Source organism: Equus przewalskii, chromosome 9 (genome assembly GCF_037783145.1).
Source record: "Equus przewalskii isolate Varuska chromosome 9, EquPr2, whole genome shotgun sequence".
NCBI classification, from domain to species: Eukaryota; Metazoa; Chordata; class Mammalia; order Perissodactyla; family Equidae; genus Equus; species Equus przewalskii.
The window spans coordinates 59,579,343-59,604,162 of NC_091839.1; the positions used below are offsets into that span (position 1 = coordinate 59,579,343).

Sequence of the window (24,820 nt, forward strand, 5' to 3'; positions counted from 1 at the left end):
CCACTAGCCCCAAGCCATCTCAGGAGATGAAAACTTGTTCAAAAATTTCACAGCATAGCAGTATTGACTAGAAGAACCTGTCAGCAAGAGGATTACTGGGAAGGGTAATGACATGGAAAATCCAAGACAGTAGAGAATATAAAAGCATGGATCTTTGTCTTGGAAACATTTTTATATTTATGAGATTGCCCAGCTTCTTGAGAATTTATATCAAAATTAAGAAACTATATCATAAAGATCTAAAACTCCAGCTTTTCTAAGCTTTCCCATACCCCACCCCACTTGACTCTCCCACCATACGCTGCGCTAAGAATACTGCATCATTTCTCAAAGTGACACACAGAATGGGTTTGAAGGCAAGATGGGCTCCTTCTACAAACTTGTTGGTTTACCCAAAAAGAAGTTCTTTTCTTAAAATGATTTCTCTGCTAATTCCTGCTGTGCTATAATAAACAAAAGCAGATGTGTCATCAAAGCACTTTAATGAGAAGATATAATATCCATGTATAAATATTTTATTTATTTTATTTTATTTTTGAGCAAGATTAGCCCTGAGCTAACATCTGCTGCCAATCCTTCTCTTTTTGCTGAGGAAGACGGGCCCTGAGCTAACATCTGTGCCCATCTTTCTCTATTTTATATGTGAGATGCCTGCCACAGCATGGCTTGATAAGCAGTGTGTAGGTCCACGCCTGGGATCTGAACCAGCGAACCCTGAGCCACCTAAGCAGAGTGTGTGTACTTAACTGCTACACCACCAGGCCGGCCTCTGCAAAAAGTTTAAAGCAAGATTTTCTGAGAATAATATCAAATACAGACAGCCTACATGGAAATAACCAGGAGTTAAGACTAGATGGACAAACGCAGATTTCCAATATTTCTCTCAGGTTTGGCATGAATTTGGTTTTCTCTGGGAGTCATGTCTCAGGCTCTCCAAGCAATATCTAAAGCCATTTTAACCTGCTACTAAAATGAGAGAATCATGACAATGCAAATGACAGTTACAGGATTTAAGTTATTTTGCTGGCTAAAATTGCTGCATTAAGGACATTTGAAGGTAGGAAGATATCAGAACATCTCCAAGACATATTAAATTTTAAAAGGAAAGCAACTTACGAAGAACAATATGCTGTGAATGATCTCATTTATGTTAAAATAGAAAACCTTTATCTGCACAAATGTATGGAAATGCACAGAAAGAGAGCTGAAAGGCTACAGCCAAACATGGGAGTTACCCCTAAAAGAGAGTTCTGAGGTGGGGGTGGGCTTAAAGGAAGGAAGCAAGCAAGGAGAAGAGGCAGAAAAAGGAGAGACCAAACTCTTCTGACGGTTAGCACCTTTTGAAAATTAAATATATGTATGTTACAATATAATAACACTTAAAAGAGATCATAATAATAGAGTTGATAGTATTGTTCCTGGTAGAAAAAAGACAATAAAAACACGGTAGGAACTTACTTCCATGCCACACTTAAATACAACGTAACTACTTACCCATGAGGAAGAGGTTTAAATATTCATTGCCTCCTAAATTAACAGAATTCAAGGAGAAGGAGTAGAATCCCAAAGACCCCGTGAACCAAATCAGCCAGAGAGTAAGAGTCCTTGTTCCAATATTCCAGTCATAAAACAGATCTAGTAGGTTGTGCTTCTTAACTTCAGTGGGCTTGTTACCAACAGGACCGTTTAGATCCAGTGACAAAAGTTCCGCCAGTTTACAGGAGCTGGTCCCATTCCACTTGGCGATCGTATCGACTACCTGTTGTGCTTCTTCATATCTTCCCTCTGAGACAAGCCAAAAAAGTGTCTCCGGGAGCATCCAACAGCACAGGACAAAGGGGACAGTCATTGTGGAGAGGACTATCTGATAGATCCACCAGGTCCTGACCAAGTAACCCGTCAAAGCCACTACCATCGCTCCAATTGCAAAAAAGGAATGCATATGGATGGATGCCCACGTCCGAGATTTCAGGCCAATAAATTCTGTCACGTAGACAAACACCACCACGAGATAGCCACCTGCAGCCTGAAAAACAGAGGGGGGAGGGTGGTCCAGACTTAGGGTCACATTTACAACGACCGGGGAGTCTGATCTCTCTGCAAATTATGCACAGGCAGGAAAGAAAATGACACAATTGTTCTCTGAAACCTATATCACATTTATAAAATGGCATTTAATCCAATTCATCTTTTTTTTTTAAATGGGTCCTTTCATTCTTCCTCTACCTTCTTCAACCCAAATGAGCGGTTATATATGATATAATGCTAGACGTTGCCTTTTGTTTCATTTAAACGTTCCCTTACAGTGTGAATTTATTTCTCAGTTCCTTGTAAATGTGCATATCAATTAATCTACATGCAAGCAGTCCTTATTATTAAATCCTAAATTGTTAAATGGGGACAAAAAACTTATGGTAAAAACATGAGCATAAAAAATTATGAACAAAAATAAATGGGGACAAAAAAAGCAGGAAGAAAAAAGATTTGATCAAAACTTTATTTTGACAGACAAAGAAAAAATAGACATATTGTATTTCATGAAAATTAAAAACTTCTGTGCATCAAAGGACTCTATCATCAGAGTGAAGTCACATATCTGATAAGAGATTAATATCCAGAATATATGGTGAACTCCTAAAACTCAACAACAAACAATCCAATTCAAAAATGAGCAAAGGATGTGGATTTCTTCAAAGAAGATATACTAATGGCTAATAAGCACATGAAACGATGTGCAATGTCACTAATTATTAGGGAAATGCAGTCAAAACCACAATGAGATAGCACCTCATAGCCATTAGAATGGCTACTAGCAAAAAAATCTCCAGAAAATAACAAGTGTGGCCAAGGATGTGGAGAAATTAGAACGCTTGTGCACTGTTGGCGGGAATGTAAAATGGTGCAGCTGCTATGGAAAACGGTATGAGGATTTCTCAAAAAATTAAAAAATAGAACTACCATATGATGCAGCCATCCCACTTTGGGTATATACCCAGAAGAATTGAAAGCGAGGTCTCAGAGAGATATTTGTACACCCATGTTTATAACAGTATTATTAACAATGGCTAAAATGTGGAAGGAATCCAAGCATGTGTCAACAGACAAGCAGATAAGCAAATGTGGTATATATACACAGCAGACTGTTACTCAGCCTGAAAAAGGAAGGCTATTCTGACACATGCCACAACACGAATGAACTTTGGGGACTTTATGCTAACTGAAATAAGTCAATCACAAAAAGACAAATATTGTCTGATTCCACTTACATGTGGTATCCAGAGGTGGCCAAAATCATAGAGACAGAAAGTAGACGGTAGCTGCTAGGGGCTGAGGGCAAGAGGGAATGGGGAGTTACTGTTTAATAGATATAGGGTCTCAGTTTTGCAAGATGAAGAGTTCTGGAGATGAATGGTGGTGATGGCTGCACCACAATGTGAATGTACTTAATACCATTGAAGTGTACACTTAAAAATGGTTAAGAGGGTAAATTTTATGTTATGTGTATTTTACCACAATACAAAAACTGGGGGAAAAACCCTTTATTTTGAAAATAAGCCTAGCTTTAACTTAACAAAATTTGGATCATAATAACAATATGTGGTCATTCTTGGAATAAACAAAGAATGAATCAAATGATGGATTTTCTTGGGGGGTGGTGGTGAAGGGATTAGAATTTTTCCTCCAAAATTATTTCACATTTGACTTTTATAACACAAATCATAAACTTAATTTTTGTAAAATTATTCTAGGGCACGTCTGATTTCCCCAAAGGCCTCTCTCAGTCCTTCGATATTGAAATCATACTCTTCCGAAGGTTCATCATGTCATCATCCCGGTGGATGTTAATTTCTTCAAAAGTTAACTAGTCTAGTTCTGCCAGATCCCAATCGGTCAAGGGATGTGGGTAGCATTCGCAGTTTTCTCCATTGCTTTCAAAGACTTTTTGTAATCAAGCACCTTTTGTAAGACCTGCAATTTCACCTTGGATCAGAGAGTCACAAATAGGCTAGCCTACAAGGGACTTCGTGTGATGAGAGAGGATTGACACTGGGAGTAAGAAAGCAAGGAGGTGCCTGATGGAGACTATTGTGTTAATGGTCAGTTTAATATTTTCATGACAACAGCTTTTATTTCCTCACGCAAACCTGTAATTGCAAGACTCAGATCCCGAACACTGATAATGAGGACTCCTGTGTGCAAGAATCTAATTGTTTGGTAAATGTTTGCTGCTGTTACAGCAAAGAAAGAAAGATTGTGATAACCTTCAAATACTACAAATTTCCCCCTTAAGTAAAGAGTAACATCAGTTCTCAACATGTTTTCTCAAAGCTAATTCCTTCTGAGTCCACTCCCACCTCCTATTGGTTACTTCTGTCACTGGGTTCAGACAATCCATACGCAACTGCCTAAATAATTCCAAAAGACTCCTTGAATCCATTGACATCTGTCACCTCTACTCATCACACTCTCTTCCTCACATCTATCCTGACCCCACCCCAACAGAGCAGCCAGAATGACCACTTAACCCCCCGAACCCCTTCAGTGGATTCCCATTGCCTCCAGGAAATCAACCAAACTCTTTATTATCCTACAAGGCCCTGCTTAATACCCCCTCCCCTTCAGCCTCATCAATGTATTTCACCTCCCCTCTATTCTCCAGACATCTGGACCTTCAATTCCTTCCCGTCTTAGGGCCTTCTTACTTACTGCTCCCTCTGCCCGGAATGTTCTTCTCTTACCCATCCCTCAGGACTAAGCAGCCCCTGACTCTCAGACACTCCACCTCTCCTCCCACCATGGGACCCCCTCTGCACTGTTACTCTTCCACTGTCAACATTGTATGTATTTTTGAAGATGGCCCATCAATGTCTTGCCTTCCCACTACACTGTAGGGTTACTGAAACAGCCTGGTCTGGTTTACTTAGCATGACACTCTGTAGGCAGACCAATAAACGTGTTGAGTGAATGAATCTGCCTGCATCTCCCCTACTCAGAATCCTACCATAAATACATTGCCCATGAAAATCAAAGGAAAGAGCCACATTTTACAGATGTAGTCTACGGGGGGCTATCTCATTTTCTCAGCTCTGGAAATCGATACATTGGTGTTTTGCAAGACTGAAACAGATATTTTCAGAATTATCCTCTGAAGTCTTCCCAAAGAGGACCTGCATACTTTCTCAATACCTGTACCTCTGTTGAACTGTCATTCCCATCAGAAGGTCTCACATCAAATCTCACTCTGCAGTTACACAGCTATTTTCTCTCACTCTGTCTTCAGAGGAGACAGAACTGCTGGTTGTTATCTTTTGTGGTAAAAACTCTACTACATATATATATTTACTAAATATATATATTTATTTACTTTTATTTTAAAGGGCAACACATTCAATTCTGCTAATTTTTTTTTTTTTATGCATCCTCCCTATCCTTGGCCGTCTGTCTGTGTGGCCTCCCAGGAACCCTTTCCAGCCATCAATGAAGACTCCAAAACTGAACACACCACCTTGCTCTGTGTGGATGCGGGGACCTCTTCTAAGACTGAAGTCCTTGGCTTCTCTCCAGACCCTTGGATCATCCATCCTGGTGAGAAGGGAGGCATGCCCTGCTCTGCATTCAGCAAGCTCCCAAGTTCTTCCCAAAGATAAAAACTTCACTCCATTATCCTTGATCAGTGACCTCCAAACAGAATCACTGCTGCTGGTGTTTGGTAGTTTGGAAGCTGTCTGGAAGCCTCACAGGTGTGGAAACAGCTTCCTCACTCACTGGTCCACTTCCAATAATCGTCACCATTATAAGGAGTGCCAGGTGCTGTACCACGGATGTTTAGTCTCACTGAATCCTGATAATGACCCAGTGAAGTAGGTATTATTTTCTACAGTTCACAGCTTAGAAACTAAGGCTCAAAAAAGATAATGTGTTTGCCCAAGGTCACACGGCTAAGAAGCCCACATAAGACAAAGCTGGTATTCACATTAATGCCCTTTCCACCAGACTCCCCTTTCCTCATAACACAAAGGCCTGATCCTTTCTTGTTGTCCTTCTTACTGCACAGTATACAAATGACTCTCTCAACCATACACCTTCACCATCTTCTTGGCTCATGCATACAGGGCCTGACTAGACCAATATAGTTGCTCAGATATGAAATAATGCCTTAGTAATTGTGGAATGTGGATCATGCGCCAGGCACAGAGTCAAACAAAAAGTTTCTGCCTAGGAAGCAACAATTGTTCATTTTAATGAATTCCATTCTAAACCCAGAGCATTAATATTCCACAGAAAGATTTCTGCAGTGGCATGAACAAGGATTAGTCCTTGCACTCTCTCACTGGATTCCAAATGAGCAGAACTAACCAGTTAACGTTTAACGTGAAAATACTGCAGTAGAATTAAAGAGGAAAAAAAAAAAAAACCTCACAAGACTCACCATAGCAAGAAGAAAGTGTGCGGCCATGAAGCTGTAATAATCGAATGTGAATCCCGCTGCGACACCAAAGAAAATCATGCCAAGGCTTGTGGACCACAGCACAAGGCGTCTGCCGATCCTGAGAAATAAGAATCACGCAGTGGAAGAAGCAAGGTACGCTTGAAATAGTTCAAACATCCACTCCAATTCAGGAAAGATGAGTGTTACCTATATTTTTCATAGCTGTGTATTGCATTTACTTTCAGCAAATCATGAGTTAACACATGAGTTCTTCAAGAGGCCAGTTTTTCCAGAGGGGCCTCTACCTAATGGCTAGTATACATACCTGATGACTCTGGGTGACCCCCGGAGGGCCTCCTAACCTGGGATTGGAGGGAGGAGGGGGATTTGTCCTTTTCCTCCCAAGACTTCCATTCTCTGACCTGTTGGGTCATCTTCCCTGTTGGGCTGGCTCTGCCTACTAAGCTCGTCTGCAAACAGAGGTCTGGCTACATTCTGCGTCTAGAACAAGGTGCTCACGTGCCCTGTATAATTGAGGGGGGCATTTCTTTGTCTAAAAAGCAAACAAATTATATTCCTGACAGATTTTTAAAAATTGAGATATGATTCATATGCAGTAAAATTCACCCTTTTAAAGTATACAATTTTAGTATGTTCAGAGTTGTGCAATCCTCATCACTATCCAATTCCGGGACGTTTTCATCCATCCGAAAAGAAACTCTGGCCCAGGAGCCATCATTCCTTATTCTCTGCTCCCTCCAGCCCCTGACAACCACTGATCTCTGTTTTTGTCTCTACAGAGTTGCCTATTACGGGCATTTCATATAAACGGAGTTGCCCAATATATGACCCGTGTGTCTGGCTTCTTCTACTAAGCACTATGCTTTCAAGGTTCATCCACATTGCAGCCTGTATCAGTACTTCAGTACTTTTTATGACTAAATAACATTCCATTGTATGGATATACCACATTTTGTTTATCTACTCATCGGTTGATGGATATTTGGATTGTTTCCACTTTTTGGCTATTAGGAATACTACCACCAAGAACATTCATGAGCAAGATTTTGGGTGAACTTATGTTTTCAAGTCTCTTGGGTATATACAGAGAAGTGGAGTTGTTGGCTCATATGATAACTCTATGTTGAACTTTTTGAGGAAGTGCCAAACTGTTTTCCAAGGTGGCTGCCCCATTTTTACAATCCCACCAGCAACGTAGGAGGGTACCAATTTCTCCACATCCTCCAAAACACTTGTTATCGTTTGTCTTTTTGATTATAGCCCTCCTAGTGAGTGTGCAGGAGTGTCTCATTGTGGTTTTGATTTACATTTCCCTAATGATTAATGACGTTGAACATTTTTATGTGTGCTTATTGGCCATTTGCATATACCCTTTAGAGAAATATCTATCCAAATCCTTTGCCCATTTTTAAACAGGATTTTTCATTGTCGAGTTATAAGAGTTCTTTATATATTCTGGATACTAGACTCTTATTAGATATATGATTTGTAAATATTTTCTCCCCGCGAGTTGTCCCTGACAGATAGTTTTAAGGCAAAAGAACATGGTCCTGAGATGCCAAGCAACAGGTTTGCCTGGTATAGCGGAGGACAAGCAAGCAAAAAAGAAACTGTCATAGTCACACCTTCAGCCTTCTCTGCTCCCACACAGGATTGTTGGCCCTACACATGAACGTTTCCCATCTCATTTGAGCCCTGAATGCCATTTACAACTATTTTTTATGCATCCTGATCAACCCTCTCTAGCACCCCCAATGTCTTCACTCAGCAGATAAGCAGTCACCTCCTGCAGGGAACAGAGACCATGAAAGAAACAGCCCCACAACTTCCTGCCCTGCCCACTTGTCAACACAACCTGCGTCTGCATTCAGCCTGCTCTTCTTCCCTCCTCTCTAGAAATACCTACCTTTTTCTAAATGGTTTTTGGAGAAAAAAGCTTTGCAAGCTTTGGATTGGATCACACCTCTTCCTACCTCCTCTGAGACCTTATTCTACTAATTACTTCTTTTTCATCTATCTTTCCCACTCCTTTGACTCTTTCCTTTCAGTTTAAGTCTCTTCCAACCAAAGACAAGAACCTTCTCTGGATCCCATCGCTCCTTTAGCCGCCTTGCATCTTGCATTTCCTCCACTGACAGACTCAACAGAAAGGAAGAGCTACTTCCCCAGCTCCTACATTTCCTCAGCCAATGACCGAGACCAGGCTGCACTTGACTTTTCTGAGATCGCTGTAGAGGCCCCGGGGACTTCCAGGTTGCCTCTCTGGGTCCTTTTCTGCCTGTCTTCTCTAGTGTCACTGACCTTGCCTGCTCCTCGGCGCCCTGCTCTCCCTCGGCCTGCAACACAGCACCCTCCAGGTCTGGCTCTCTTCTCCCCGATGGGCCACCTGCCTCAATGCTGGCATCTCCTAAAGTCTTCTTCCACACACTTTCTGCCCTGTGATGTCATCTACTCCCCTGGCTCTGATTCCTCAATATGTGCTATTAACTGCCTGCTTGCCTTAGGGCCTGGCTGCTCTTCTCCACTTGGATGCCCTGCAGAGCTGCCATCTTTTGTTGTTGTTATAGTTGGTATTGATTTTGATTTTCCCTTTTTTTCTTAATTTAGGGAGAGTACATGCTCGTTGGAAAACATGCAAACACGTTTCCCGCTCTTCTAAAGCAGCTTTCTCCCTAGGATTTCCTGAGTTGGTCAATAACATCAGCTGCCTTCCAGGCTCCCAAACCTTAATGCGTTCCTCCCCTGACTCCTCTCCTTCCTACATATTGGTCACCAAATTATGTTGGTTTTAAAATGCCTCCCAAATATGTATCCATCTTTCCCTCTCTGCTTCTCCTGTTTTCATTCAAGCCTTCATCATTTCTTACATCATTCCTCCCAATAGGCCCCCAACCAATCTTCCCAACGTCGCCCCATCACACCCCCTGCCCCTTCCTAGAAATAAAACAATCCTGGTCGTGGTTCTGTCTCTTGTCGTTTCCTTTATCCATCCCACGCTTCTTCCAAACTGACCTCCCAACCATTCCTGGAACGTACCAGGCTCTCTCCTGACACAAAGTTGCTCCTTCCCCTTGGAAAGGCAACCTGATCTAACATCCATTGCCAACCCTCCTCTTTTTTTGCTTGAGGAAGATTAGCCCTGAGCTAATGTGAGTAACATAAATGTGAGTAGTTACTACTTTAAGAGCATTTACCACACTTCATTGAAATTATCTGTTTAGAAGTGTGTCTCCTCTACTGTTAGCTCCATGAGGATGGGATCAGATCTTATTTCTTTTGCTTTTTTATTACAATATATCATACATAAGTAAGAATATATAAAAAATATATATGTAATTTAGAGAATAATAAAGAATCAAACACCTATGCAATCACAACCCAAAGTAAGAAAGAGAGCATTGCCAGCCTCCCAATAGCATCTCTCACTTCCCTTTGTGATTTCAACCCCCTGCCCACTTCTAGGAGGAATCATTATCCTAATTTTGGCGATAATCAATTCCTTGGTTTTCATTCCATTTTACCACTTTTATAAGCAACCCTAAACAACATAGGTTACTTTTGCAAGTTTTTAAACCTTCTAGAGTGGAACAGTACCATATGTACTATTTTATGACTTGCTTCTCACACTCAACATTATTTTTGGAGATTCATCTCTTTTTTTTTTAATCTTTTTTTTTTTTCCTTTTTAAAGATGGGCACCTGAGCTAACAGCTATTGCCAATCTTCTTCTCTTTTTTTTCTGCTTTTTTTTTCTGTCTAACCCCCCCGCCCCCAGCACATAGTTGTGTATTTTCAGTTGTAGATCCTTCTAGTTGTGGCACGTGGGACGCCACCTCAATGTGGCCTGATGAGCAGTGCCATGTCCACACCTGGGATCCAAACCAGAGAAACCCTGGGCCACAAGAAGCGGAGCGCACAAACTTAACCACTCAGCCACGGGGCTGGCCCCTCATCTCTGTTGTTTTGTGTAGCTAGGGTTCGTTTATCTCACAGCCACATATCCCACTGCAAGAAGATACTGCAATATATGTGTCTATGGCATGGCTGAAGGATGTTTGAGTTGTTCACAATGCCAGGCTGTTAGGAACAATGCTGTAGGAATATTCTTATGCATGTACCCATGTGGACATGTGCCAGAACATCTCCAGGGCACATGCCCTAGAACACGTGGGTTGTATACATCACCAACTTCTCTGTATAATGCTAAACTGCTCTTCAAAGTTTTCCTGATTTGCATTCCCAATGTGCATTCACACCAGCAGGCTGAGAGATCCTAGTACTCCATACTCTCACCAACTCTTAGTATTACAAGACTTCTTACTTTCGACAACTGGTCACAAATAAATGGTATGATTATACATCATCAACACCCTTTTCATCTTTTCATTAGCCATTTAGATTTTTCTTTTATGAAGTGACTTCAAAACTTTTCTCATTTTTCTATTAGGTTCTGTATCTTTATCCTATTGATATAAAAATCCTTTGACTATTCTAGATCCTAATCCTTTAGTTATATGCAAAGCAAATATTTTCTCCCTCTTTGTCTCTGGCTTGTGTCTTTCTTCTCTTAATGGTGTCTTTGATGGACATAAATTATTTGAATGAAGTCAAATTTATCCATCTTTTCCTTCATAGTGCTTTTTATGTCTTAAAAAAAATGTCCTTCCATTAGGTTCTGAAAATATTCTCCTTATCTCCATAAAGTTATATAGTTTTGCTTTTCATATACACACCTGTAACCCTTCTGGAACTGATTTTTGCACTGTAAGGTGTGAAGAAGGGACTCCAATTGTGTTTTCTTCTATATGGCTAGACAGTTGTCCCAACATCACTTATTGATCTTTTTCCTGCTGATGTGCCATGCCTTCTTGGTCCCCTAGTTACGTCTATGAATGCACTAGTCTGTTTCAGGATCTTCTAAGGGACCATCACAATATATCTGTTATACCTTAATGATTTGATTCCTGAAGTTTGTCATTTTCTCCATAGGGGGTTTACACACTTTTTGTTAGATTTATCCATATGTATTTTATATTTTTAGGCTTTTGCAATAGCATTTAAAAATTTTTACATTTGTTACTGGTATGTAGAAACATAACTCATTTACATATATTGATAATATATCCAGCAAACTCCCTACATGCTCGTTAATTATAATAATTCATCTGCAGGATTTTCTTCATACAGAAATGTACTGGCTGCAAATAATGACTTTTTTTCTTCTTTCTTTCCCCTTATGCCTTTCTTCCTCCCTCTCCTCCTCTTTCTCTTCTTCTCTCTCTCTTTTGCTTTATAGCACTGCCTAAACTCTCTAGTAGATTGCCAACAGAAGGGGTGTTTCACACATCCTTGTCTGTTCTGGATCTCAAAGGAAAAGCTTCTAACATTTTGTAATTAACATATTTATAGTATATCTTTTTGCAGATACTCATTATCAAATTAAGGACATTTTTAATTTTTATCATGAATGGATTTTGAAATGTATCGAATGCTTTTCTTTTATTTATTGAGTCAATAATACAAATTTTGTCCTCTAACTTGTTAATGTAGTAAATTCCACTGGTTGGCTTCTAGTATTAAATACGTTTCAGACCTTATCTCTCTGCTTCCATGAATTTCAGTCTCCCTTATTTTCCATCTCTTTGTCTCTCTGAGTTTTATTATTGGTAATTTTTTACTTAGCTATCATCCATTTTACTAATTTTTTCTTTAGCTGTGTATAATAGGTTGTTAAAACTATCCAGGAAGTTTGTTATTCACTTATTTTGGTTTTTGTTTCTAGATGTTCTAGGTAGTTACTCTTCAATTTTATGTCATTTTTAAATACAATTTCCAGATTTTTATCAATATTTTCAAGTTTGTCTTCTATTTATTTAAAAATAGTAAACAGTTATTCTATTACTTATGCCTGATAATTCCAGTATTTGAAGTCTTTATGCAGAAGTCTCCTTCTGCTTCCTATTGCTTCTGCTGATTCACACTCATGTTGCCTTTTAATCATGTGTTTTGGCCTTGACCAACCGACCTATTTTCCTCCAAAAATAATTTACGAGAATCCCCTCAGGCCTAGGATGATGGCAAATGTCAGGTCTTGAATTTGGTTTTACTCTACTTTTAAGTTAATCTGTTAATCTGTTACTGTTTAATGGATGCTGGCAGAAGACCCAAGACTCCTGGGACAGAGATAAAGGAGATCATTACTTACAACACAGCAAGAACAACAGTACTAGCACAACACTAGCAGAGCATCAGCATATTTGTGTCAGCTCCCCTTGCCCCCAAGTCCCACAGGAACAACACAATGGGCTCAGATGACACCAGCACATGTAGTAGGCTGCATTAGGGAAGAAAAACACTGAACTTGAGAAATCTACTGCTCTTATGGCAAGCAGTGAACAAGCCCACTCTTTGTCTGTGGTAGAGAGAAGACATTACCACATCTTTGAAGGTTATCAGCTGCCTAAACAACTCTGAGAAATGGCCCATGTAAAAGGGTGGTCAGGAACTTGCAGTCTTGCACACCCAGGAAGATACACAGAAGAGTCCAAGAGACCCAAGGAGGGAGCCTCTCCACCACCTTCTTAGGTATTTTCTGCCCATCTTACAGTCAGTGAGCTCCAATTGAAAGCAATGATTCATAAGAACCTCTAAGATTTTCTACTTTGTTCCAAAAAAGCCTATTTTGTTCCCCTCCCCACTGACAACCTAATTTCTACACCTCCCAGGAAGACAGCTGTGGAGAAGAAGATTTGTAAACACTAAAACATAACTTCAGCCACCCAATAATAACTAGACTCCACTTCTGCTCCAATTTCATTATTCAAATGCCACCTCCCGGAGGGGATGTGGGTGGTTGGGAGAAAGACCTGGCGCTCCTCCCTTTAAACTTCCACAATCTTTGCCTCCATTGCTTTCACTTCTAGTATGGCCCTGGCCACAACAAAGCCCTATAATTTTCCTTTGGACATGTTTGTCAGCCCCAGTGGACTGGCACACCCCAAGGGCAGGGATTTCTGACCTAAGTTGCTGTCTTTAGGTTCCCAGTACTCAGCACATGCCTGTAAAATTCACAACTACGGGAACCAAATAAGCTCATCGCTGTGCTTTAGCACAGGTACTTAGAGTGTGGTCCATATTTGTACAGAGATGAAGTTTGCTTTAAGAGCTACACATTCATTTTAATGTCCATTTTTTAAAAATTATGACTGATATAACAAACCCACAATTTCATAAATATCACTGCTTAGGACTAGGCTATACCTCTTAAAAAGCAAGTCTATTTAAAGAAAAAAAATATTCAAAATAATAACCAGTATCTATTGAATGATTGTATGTCCAAGGTACTTTTTCTGTATTAATCGTGCAATAACCCTTTGAGGTGAGTGCTATTATTTTCATTAGCAGCTTACAAACGAGATTCTGAAACACAGGTGAGGCAATTTGCCCAGGGTCCACAGGCAATAAATGGTAGAACCAGGACTTGAACCCAGGCAGATTGTCTTCAGAACCCATTCTTTTACCATTATGTTATTTTGTGCCCCTAAACAACAGATAGCAAAGAGGTAAGAATTTAGATAATAGGTATGAAAATGACTAAAGTTTTGAACATAATTCCCTGTCTCCTAAGAAAACCAGACAGAGCAATGAACCCTACACTGATGCAACCATCCTAAATATTTCATTTTACCTGTCAGAAAGGTAGCCAAAAATCACCGCTCCCAGCAGGACTCCAAGCATAAATATGGGCTGGATCAGCCTTGCGAACCATTCTCCGTTACAGACCAGATCCCACTCGGTCACCACGGTGCTGTTCCACTTGCTTTTGTCATACATGTAGCCATCCGAGCAAGGAAAGCTAGTCTTATGGCCAGTATAATCATAGTTCAAACTCGACTTGTTATCCCTCCAGAACCTGTGACACTTTGTGAGCTCCCAGATGTCACCATCCTGTAGCTGCACTACAAGGCGGTCTTCATGTCCTGTGGAAAACAGGGTCCAGATGTCCTCCGACCTCCAACTAGAGATATTGCGGAAAAGAACCTGACTCATGTTGCCTGGGGGCCTGCAGATATGCCGCGGGGACACTGTCAAGAACACAGAAGCCAAGTAGTGGATACCACAAGAGATGTTCTGGAAGGCACATATAAAATAGAGGAATATCTGGTATCTGCAAAGAGAAGAAAAGCAGGTTATTTTATCTAGCCTATGGGCTAAAAAAGAACATGAGCAAATATGAAGGGTCTCTATCACGTTTCACTTAATATATATACAGATGGATCAATACAGAAATAATTATGGATGTCTGTATACATAGGCTAGTATATACACATATATTACATAGCTCTCTCTGTCTGTTGAGAGGGCCTAGAAGCAATGACATCCCAATAGCAACACACACACCCAGTGCCCAGATCTCGGCTTCTAAATACTATTCTCCAAAAAGGAAAACTGGCTGATTCTAAGATTAGGACAGGGAGAATACAAAATAACCCTGGAGCATCTTGTAGTGTCAGAAAGTAAGGAAGAGCTCAAAATACAAAAAGATGGGGGCATGTCAAAGAGACACAGGAGTCAATCTGAAAGAGCTCCCAATGGCCAAAGCTGAAACAATTTTAGCAGTAAAATAAATAGCATAGTATATCCTAAAGTATAAAATAAATATACAAGTCCATACTGTGATTGTTAATTTTATGTGTCAACATGACTGGGCCAAGGGATGTCCAGATAGCTGGTAAAACATTATTTCTGGGTGTGTCTGTGAGGTGTCTCAGAGGAGATTAACATTTCAATCTGTAGACTGAGCAAAGAAGATCCCTTCACCAATGGGGGCGGGCATCATCCAATCCCCTGAGGGCCTGAATAGAACAAAAAGGCTGAGGGCATCTGCTTGGGCTGAGACATCCATCTTCTCCTGCCCTCAGACACTGGTGCCCCTGGTTCTTGGGCTTTCAGACTCAGACTGGGACTTACGAGACCAGCTCAACACAAAGTTGACATAAGGGAAGCCATATTGTAGAAAAGAAACCATATTGTAACTTTGAATGACCTCTGATTAACAAACCCAGACATGCTCTGTAGATTTTATGGCCCCTCCCAGCTGCTATAAGTTGATAATTTGTTCTTTTGAGCTCCTTAGGAATGTGATGACCCCCAGGCACAGAGTCCATGTTGATAGCCATCATCAATGACAAGTGAAAGATCAGGGTATAGGGCATTGCTCTGATCTCTGATGCATAGCCAGTAAAACAAAAGACTATCAGGAACTGAGACCAGACGTCTGCCCCAGCTGGACATCAGATGGAGGTCCCACTGGGATGAGGTCTATTTTTCAGGGACTGTTAAAATTTGGGTTGTCTATACTCCTTATGCTTCTGCTCAGATACTTGATTATAAAATGTGCCTTTAGATGTTGTTCCAAAACTGTTGAGTAAGGTACAAAATTCTAATAATGTAAAATGTCAACCTGAAGCTGGGAACAAGAGAATATTTCCAAATGAGTGCTAAACAGTTTCATTCCTCCAACCCAGATCTATGCCCCCAATTCAGCAGGAAGTAGCTAGATCGGTCGTCGCCCTGAATCCCTCAAGAATAAGGAAAGACCAAGGAATGGGGGGATTGAAACTGGCAAACAGTTAGTGATTGATGATTAAGTAGCTAGGAACTAAAGTGCTTTTTCCTTTTTGCAATTACTGATTATAGCTTTTAGCTGTTCCCCTGCCCACTGTTAACTGAAACACTTAGGCAATATGCTCTCCAACTCCCACTAGGTTCCTGTATGGATAACATCTCCCTGGAGCCTGGATCACCATGGTAATGGGTGTGTGAGCTGTTTTCAGGAATTAGAACCCCTTGTCCATTTCAGGCTAGTTGAGACCACCAACCCATCAACTGGGCCCACACAGATGTCTGATAAGCGACCTTTTGATGTCAAGAGACTAAAAACTCCACCCTCGGATCATGCTAAAGCTGCCATTTTGTGAACATGTGTCCTATGAAGAGGCATGGAGTCTGACCACGCTTGCATAGATCATCAATTACCTTACCTCTCCTCACTTCCTATCACCTATCTCCACATTTCAGACCACCTTGTCCCGCTATCCCATAAATATCCCTCAGTCCTCATTTTCGAGGATGTGGATTTGAGACTCATGTTCTCGCTTCCTCACATGGCTGCCTTGTGATTAAAACCCTCTCTCTGCTGCAATCTCATCGTCTCCATGTTTGGCCTTCCAGGTGGGGGGCAGAAATGAACCTGGTGCGATAACACCATCTCAGACTGGGACTTACACCATCAGCCCTCTGATTCTCAGGCCTTTGGACTCAGAATTACAGCACTGGCTTTCCTGGGTTTCCAGGCACATTGTGAGACTTCTTGCCTCCATAACCCTGTGAAGCAATTCCTATATTAAATCTCTTCTTATCTATATCTGTATCTATCTATCTATATCCTATAGATTGTTTCTCTGAAGAATCCTAAGAAATATGCCACATTGATATAAATAAATGATTGAACAAATAAATAAAAAGGAGAAAAGAGACAAATCTGTCTCATAGTAGAATTCCAACTAATGTCTGTAGAGATTCCCCCTCTCCAGGAGACAGAGCTTAATCTCCGCTCTTTACTCATGTGGGTGGGCTAGAATAGAGGAGGAAGAGGGGAAAAAATACTACGTTTACAGTGGGGAAATCTGTCAAACTCTATCATAACCAAATGTTGACGGTTAACATCCCCAGTGATGTTGTGTGGCTCTCACGAAGCCCCTCATATGATGTGATGAAAAGGCACTTCCCCTCTGTGGCCTTTTTTCCAAAAACCATAACCCCAGTCTAATCTTGAGAAAAACAACAGATAATTCCAGTTTAGAGGGCATTCTACAGATTGCTGGCCAATACACCTAAAGACTGTCAAGGTCATAAAAAACAAGGAAAGACTGAGAAACCACCACAGACCAGAGGAGAGTGGGCTAACATGACAGCTAAATGCAATGAGGTGCCCTGGGTTGGATCCTAGAACAGGAAGAGGACATTCATGGAAAAACTGGTGAAATGGACACAAAGTCTAGAGTTTAGCTAATAGTAATGTACTAATGTCAGCTTCTCAGTTTTGACAAACGTGCCACGGGGGAAGTAACACGTTAACGGTAGGGGAGACTGGGTGAGGAGCATAAAGGAACTCTTTGCTATCTTTTCAACTTTCCTGTAAATCTAAAATTATCCAAAAATTAAATTTATTCAAAATTTAAAAAATAAATGCCACGTCTCCAAATTTACAGACTCAAACCAACAGCGACATATTTTCTGAAATAAAAATTGTCTCACAGGGACGACTGGGCCCATAGGACAGCAGGGTAGAATACATGAAATTTGGACTGCCCCACAGATTTCAAGCCCTGGAATTGAGTCACAACAGAGTCTTTGGGCAGGTGATTTCACTATTTAGATTTCAAACAGAATCAGTTCAGACAATGAAGAACATTACTATAAAACCATTATAACAGGAGGTAGAAAATAGGTCCTGTCAGATCATGCTGAGGCAAAATTGCACTGTCGACACATGGGCTCTTCATCTCCCTGCCTCCTTTCACACCTGCCCACCCACCTGGTCCTGATGCTCCCTCTCAGTGCAACGTGCTTCTGACCATCCTTTAGCTCAGTGGTTCTCAAACTTGTTGGTCTCAGGAGTCTTGACATTCCTAAAAACTGTGAAGATCCTAAGCCCTTTTCTCCATGTGGGTTATATCTATCAATATTTATGTATTAGAAATTAAAACGGAGAAAATTAAAAATATTTATTACTCCACTTAAACACAAAAATAATAAGCCTATTGTATGTTAACATTAAATAACATACAGCTATAGTTTTTAAAACAAAATTAGTGAGAAAAGTAGCACTGTTTTACATTTAAAACTTGGATTAATAAAAGACAGCTCGTTTCTCATATCTGCGTCTGCTTCAACCTGATGTCTTATCACACGTCATTGAGCTTCTGGAAAACTCATTGTACTTTCACAAGAGAGTGAGAGCAAAGAAGGCAATGTCCTAGTATTACTATGAACATAGTTTGGGCCTTGCAGACCCTAGACATCTGCAGATCAGTTTGAGACCTGCTGGTTGAGCTGCCTCCTTCTCTAGTCCCCTCTCTCCACTCCCACCTTGTTCCCTCCACACCAACCACCCACTTTCAGCCACTCTTTCCCCTTCCTGCCTGCTTCTCTCAGTTCCACCCTTTCTATTTGCTTCCCCCTGCTCCATTCACACTCATTTACTCATTTTCTCTCCCTATTTCTTTCTTTCTCTTCTCTGACCACAATATGCAACTGAAGTACTGTTCCGTTATTTATGTTGAGTATTTTTTCCCCTCCCCAAAGCCCCAGTGCATGGTTGTATATACTAGTTGTAAATCCCTCTAGGTCTTCTATGTGAGCCGCCCCACAGCATGGCAACTGACAGACAGGTGGTGTGATTCCATGACCAGGAACCAAACCTGGGCCACCGAAGCAGTGAGAGCGCCGACCTTTAACCACTAGGCCATCAATGCTGGCTTTATGTTGGTTTTTTAAAGAACACCAGGTGAATGTCTTCTATTTCTCTATCAAATAAACAAACAAAAAAAGCCCCATAAAAGGTTAAATCAAAGTCCTATAAGGGTAGAAATTGTGGTTCAGTCACTTAGTAACTCTGATAGCACCTAGCTTGGGGTGTATCGCAGGGCATAGAGGATGTCACAGAATATCTCAGACTGGAAATGAGCAGCAGTGAAGTTTATGCATACTCAGTGCTCTGGTAAGGAGAAGTGTCCAAGAGGCCAGTGTATCCAAAAACATTTGATTGGGTTCCCCATTAGTAAAAAGATGAGTGTGTGTGTGTGTGTGTGTGTGTGTGTTTGCACAGACATATAAAATGAGCATATACACATACACATAGTCATATAATACTGAATTAACATATTACGTATGTTGAAATATAAATTCATATATGTATATTTACTTCTCTACATACATTCATATGCAAAATGGGTGTTTCTGTGGCACTCCCAAGGATCATCTTTGCCCACCATAAGGGTGAACACACCCAACTTTGGACACTATCGCAAGTGACAATGCTAGGCAAAGTCACAGAAGTGGTGCTGTGAAGCTATCAAGCTGGTGACCTCCCCAAGTCCTCCAGATGACTGCCAAGTTGGTACGTGGCCACCATTCCTCACTTCTCATAGAACCTCATAGAGATAAATAATAAGCAAAGTTGAACTGGTTTAAAGGATTGTGGCTATCAAGATGCCACGGGCTGGTGGTGTTGGCCACAGTTTCAAAGTGGAGCTCTGTCTCTGGCACTGACCCAGGTAGCTAGTTCAGGGAAGAAAAACACAAAGCAAAAGGCAGACAGGAATTAAGTGGCTTTTTTCTTTAGCAATGGAAGGAAAGGGAGACACAAATTACTATTCTCAGGGTCTCTTTGGAATGAGCAGCCAAGAGAAAAACCTAGAGCCCCGAAGCTTGAGTCCTCAAGCTAATAGGAGTCAGCTCTGTTTTCTCAGAAAAGGTGCCCCTGCAAGAAGAAAAATGACAAGAAATCAGCCTCAATCTATTCCATACAGAGACTGGGCAGGGACAGCAGGCTGAGAAGATAAGTCTGAGTTGCTGTGGCTCCTTAAGACTCCAAGAGGCTAAGATCAAGTCTCGAACAAGCGGTGCTTGAACCCTCACCCCTGCAGGTCACAAGCCCCCATGCACTGGCCACTGGATGTCACTGCAGAGCCCAAGGTCAGGCTCTGCCTTTGGCCTGCACACGCTATGCCACCTGTGAGCACGTGGCATGACTGGAGGGTCGCCTGCTGCCCGGCAACAGGCTCGTGCAGTCAGGGGACATTTCCTCCTTCCCTGGTGTTTTCTCAGGCAGCATTTCTTAGACTGCAGGAATAATCACTAGCCAGGACAGCTCTGCTAGAGAATTCCACCTGAGTGGTTCTGCTTCCATCAGGCAGACTCCAGACAGGCCTGTTCTTACACAGTGGAGGTCCTCATGGCCCCACTTCTCTCGCCCAGGCTACACCTGTTGCTGATGCTGTTCTGTACACGACACCTTATTCGGCATTGTCTTGGTCACTGTACGTGTTCTGCTAACACCTCACATCAAACCACGCTTTACAGCGTAAGCCCTTTCCCATTCATTATCTCATTTAAGCATTGCAACATACTTCAGAGTGTGTGGGCCAGCTGAAATTTACTGATCAAAAACTCTTTGCTTCAGATCGCTGGGAAGATGGCAGCATAGGAGAACTCTGAACTCACCTCCTCCCATGGACACAAGAAACTTACAACTGCCCTTGGAACAATTACCCCTGAGAGAGAACTGAAAACTGTATAAAAAGAACCTCCACAACAAGGGACAGTGCTGACTGAGGTGGAAGAGGCAGAAATTATTTTCTGGAGAGGAAAAAGCCACATTCCAGCCACAGCACTTCACAGCTGGGAGCAATCTTAAGGTGGTACAAAGCTTTTCCCAAAGGAGTGAGGGATATGAGCAGCAGAGTTTACCACAATGAGCAGCTTTTGGACTCAGCACAACTGAGACGAGTGTCATAATATCCAGCTTTGCTGGCTATTAACTACAATGGGGAAGACCCCCCCAGAAAAGCTATCAGACATAAAGGATAGAAAAGTCTGCTCTCAAAGGGCCCACACACAAATTCACCCATTTTGCAAAGCAACACAAAATCACCAGAAAGAAAGATGAGCAGCCCTTTGGTAAAAACGGACTCACTTGAGAGGCTCTAGGCACATCTTGGTGAGAGGTGAGACCTCTCCAGGCTGAGACCACCTCCCCAGGGACTGAGACATTGGCAGGAGCCATTAATGTGACCTAGTACTGGCAGATGCCATTGGAGTTCTTCCTCTAGCCTGTTAGCACTGAGACTTGCCCCACCCACTAGAACACCCATTTAATCCAGCTCAGTCAAAGCAGGCAGCCTGCCTTAGGAACTGGCCCCACAGAACAGCAGGCCCTAGGGCAACCTGTGGGCCCACATAGGCTGGGTAGAGCGACCTCTACAGTGGGGTGAGTGGGTCCCCCTCTGCGGGGCAGGGCATGCGTGAGGGACAGGGCATGTGCGAGGGGCAGCCTTGCATTGGTAGAGTGTGTGGGGCCTCTGCAGTGGGGCAAGTAGATCCACTTCAGTGGGTTGGGGTGTGAGCATGGGGCAGGACTGTGTTGATGGGGTGTGTGAACCTGCTGATGGTGGGGTTTGTAAACTGTATCAGACTTGTGCTTCTCAAATAGCCACACAGGGGATCAACGCCACATTCCAATGCCTGACACAATTGTGTGTTGTCACACCTGGGGCCAGCCCCACCCAGCTGCACTCCTGAGAGAGCTGACAACAGCCTTTCAGACTGGAGGCCTACAGTAATTGTAAGCCCATGAGCCTAGCAACCAGCCACACTGGAGGCCTACTCACTTAACAGAAAAACTGTAGCAGGAATGTGCTATTAGAGCTTGTAGTCAACTGTGCTGGGGCTCCTCACACTTGATAAAGTGGCTGAAGGGACCAGAGCAGCCACCCACAGCTGAGCATTACAACCAGACAGCAAGGGGGACAGCGTAGCCTCCCTGGGCACCTGCAGCAACAGCAACTGTGCCACAACAGAAGGACACATGTAGCCCACACAGGGGACACTCCTGGAACATTTGGAACTAGTGATGAGAGGGAAGCCCACTGCTGGGCCTCATAAACCCTCTCTTACATAAGGCCACCTCTCCAAGATCAGGAGACATAACTGATCTACCTAACAGATAGATATAAGCACAGAGAAAGAGGCAAGATGGGGAGACAAAGGAATGTGTTCCAAATAATGGAACAGGACAAACCCCTGAAAAAGAACCAAATGAAACAGAGATAAACAATCTACCTGATAAAGAGTACAAACAAAAAGTCATAAAGATGCTCACTGATCTTGGGAGAACTTCAATAAAGAAGTGGAAAATATAAAAAAGAACCAATCATAAACGAAGAATACAATACTGGAAATGAAAAATTCACTAGAGGAACTCGATAGCACAGTAGGTGATACAGAAGAATGGATCAGTGAGCTGGATGAAGGACCAGAGGAATCACCTAAGCTGAACACATAAGAGAAAAATGAATTAAAAAGAACAAGGACAGCCTAAGGGAACTCTGGGACAACATCAAGTGCACTAACATCCATGTTGTAGATGTGCCAGGAGGAGAAGAGAGAGAGAAAGGGGCAGAGAATCTACTTGAAGAAATAATAGCTGAAAACTTTCCTAACCTAGGGAAGGAAGCAGACATCCAGGTACAGGAAGCACAGAGAGCACCAAACAAGATAAACCCAAAGAGGCCCACACCAAGACACATTACAATTAAAGTGCCAAGAATTAAAGATAAAGAGAGAATCCTAAAAGCTGCAAGAGGAAGGCAACAAGTTACACACAAAGGATACCCCATAAGGCTATCAGCTGACTTCTCAGCAGAAACCTTACAGGGTAGAATGGAGTGACACAATATATTTAAAGTGCTGAAAAGAAAAAACCTATGGCCAAGAATACTCTACCCGGCAAGATTATCATTCAGAATGGAAGGAGAGATAAAGAGTTTTCCAGACAAGTGAAAACTAAAGGAGTTTATCACCAAGAAACAAGCCTTACAAGAAATGCTAAAGGGACTTACTTAAGTGGAAAAGAAAAGACCACAAACAGGAATAAGAAAGTTTTTTTTTTTTAAAAAAACCAATAAATTAACTGGTAAAGGCAAATACACAGTGAAGGTGGCAGATCAACCACCTGTGAAGCTAATGTGAAGGTCAAAAGACAAAAGTACTAAAATTATTTCCATGATAAGAGGGTAATGGATACATACCCACAAAAAAAGAGGTTAAATATATCAAAAATATAAAATGTGGGAGGAGGGGAGTAAAAGAGCAGAGCTTTTAGCAAGAGATCAAACTTAAGAGACCATCAACTTAATATAGATTGCTATATATGTAGGTTAGTATATATGAACCCCATGGTAATCACAAAGCAGAAATGTACAATAAACACAGAAAAAATTAAGAGAAAGAATGGCTGGCCCAGTGGCATAGTGGTTAAGTTCACGTACTCTACTTTGGCAGCCCAGGGTTCACAGGTGTGCATCCCAGGCATGGACTTACACACTGCTCATCAAGCTACGCAGTGGCAGTGTCCCATATACAAAATAGGGGAAGACTGACACGGATGTTAGCTCAGGGACAATCTTCCTCACCAAAAAAAAAAAAAAAGAGAGAGAGAAAGGAACCCAAACATAATAATAAAGAAAGCCATCAAACCACAAGGAAGAAAGCATGAGAAGAAGAAAGGATCAGAGAAGAACTACTAAAATACCCAGAAAAAAAATAACAAAATGGTAATAAGAAGTGCATTCTTATCAATAGCTACTTTAAATGCCAATGCCCTAAATACTCCAACCAAAAGGCAAAGGGTGCCTGATTGGATAAAAAACAAAACCCATATATATGCTGTATATAAGAGACATACTTCAGACCCAAAGAAACTCACAAACTGAAAGTGAAGAGTGAAGGGATGGAAAAAAATACTCCAAGAATATGGTAATGAAAAGAAAGCTGGCAATACTTATATCAGACAAAACAGACTTTAAAGCAAAAACTGTAAAAAGAGACAAAGAAGACCACTACATAATGATAAAGGGAACAATCCAACAAGAGGATATAACACTTGTAAATATCTATGCACCTAACATAGGACCTAAATATATAAAGCAATTATTAACAGACATAAAAGGAGAAATAGACAGTAACATAATAATAGGAGGAGACTTTAACACTCCACTTATACAAATGGATAGATCATCCAAACAGAAGATGAATAAGGAAACACTGGCCTTAAATGACACATTAGACCAGATGGACTTAGTAGATGTATACAGAACATTCCACCCCAAAATTGCAGAATACACATTTTTTTCAAATGTACATGCAACATTTTCCAGGATAAATCACATATTAGGACACAAAACAAGTCTCAATAAATTTAAGAAGACTGAAATAATACCAAGCATCTTTTCTGACCACAACAGTATGATACTAGAAATCAGCTACAGGAAGAAAATCAGAAAACCCACAAAAATGTGGAGATTAAGCAAAATGCTACTGAACAACAATTAGGTCAACAAAGAAATCAAAGGATAAATCAAAAAGTACCTGGAGACAAATGAAAATGAAGATACAACTTGCCAAAATTTATGGGATACAGCAAAAGGGGTTCTAAGAGGGAAGTTTATAGCAGCAGAGGCCTACTGCAACAAAGAAGAAAAATCCCAAATAAATAATCTAGCAGTGGACCTAAAGGAACTGGAA

The 24,820-nt window shown here is 41.4% G+C and overlaps 1 protein-coding gene across 1 annotated transcript in view; it reads right to left on the bottom strand.

The window, feature by feature from the left end:
- The window catches only part of SLC22A16 (solute carrier family 22 member 16), a 47,779-nt gene that overhangs the window by 13,462 nt on the left and 9,497 nt on the right, over window positions 1–24,820 (bottom strand). The window contains exons 2-4 of the mRNA XM_070556813.1: window positions 14,139–14,618; window positions 6,431–6,548; window positions 1,495–2,026 (exon numbers count right to left, since the gene is read on the bottom strand). Coding sequence (XP_070412914.1) covers window positions 1,495–2,026; window positions 6,431–6,548; window positions 14,139–14,618 — 1,130 coding nt within the window. The remainder of the gene's footprint in view (window positions 1–1,494; window positions 2,027–6,430; window positions 6,549–14,138; window positions 14,619–24,820) is intronic.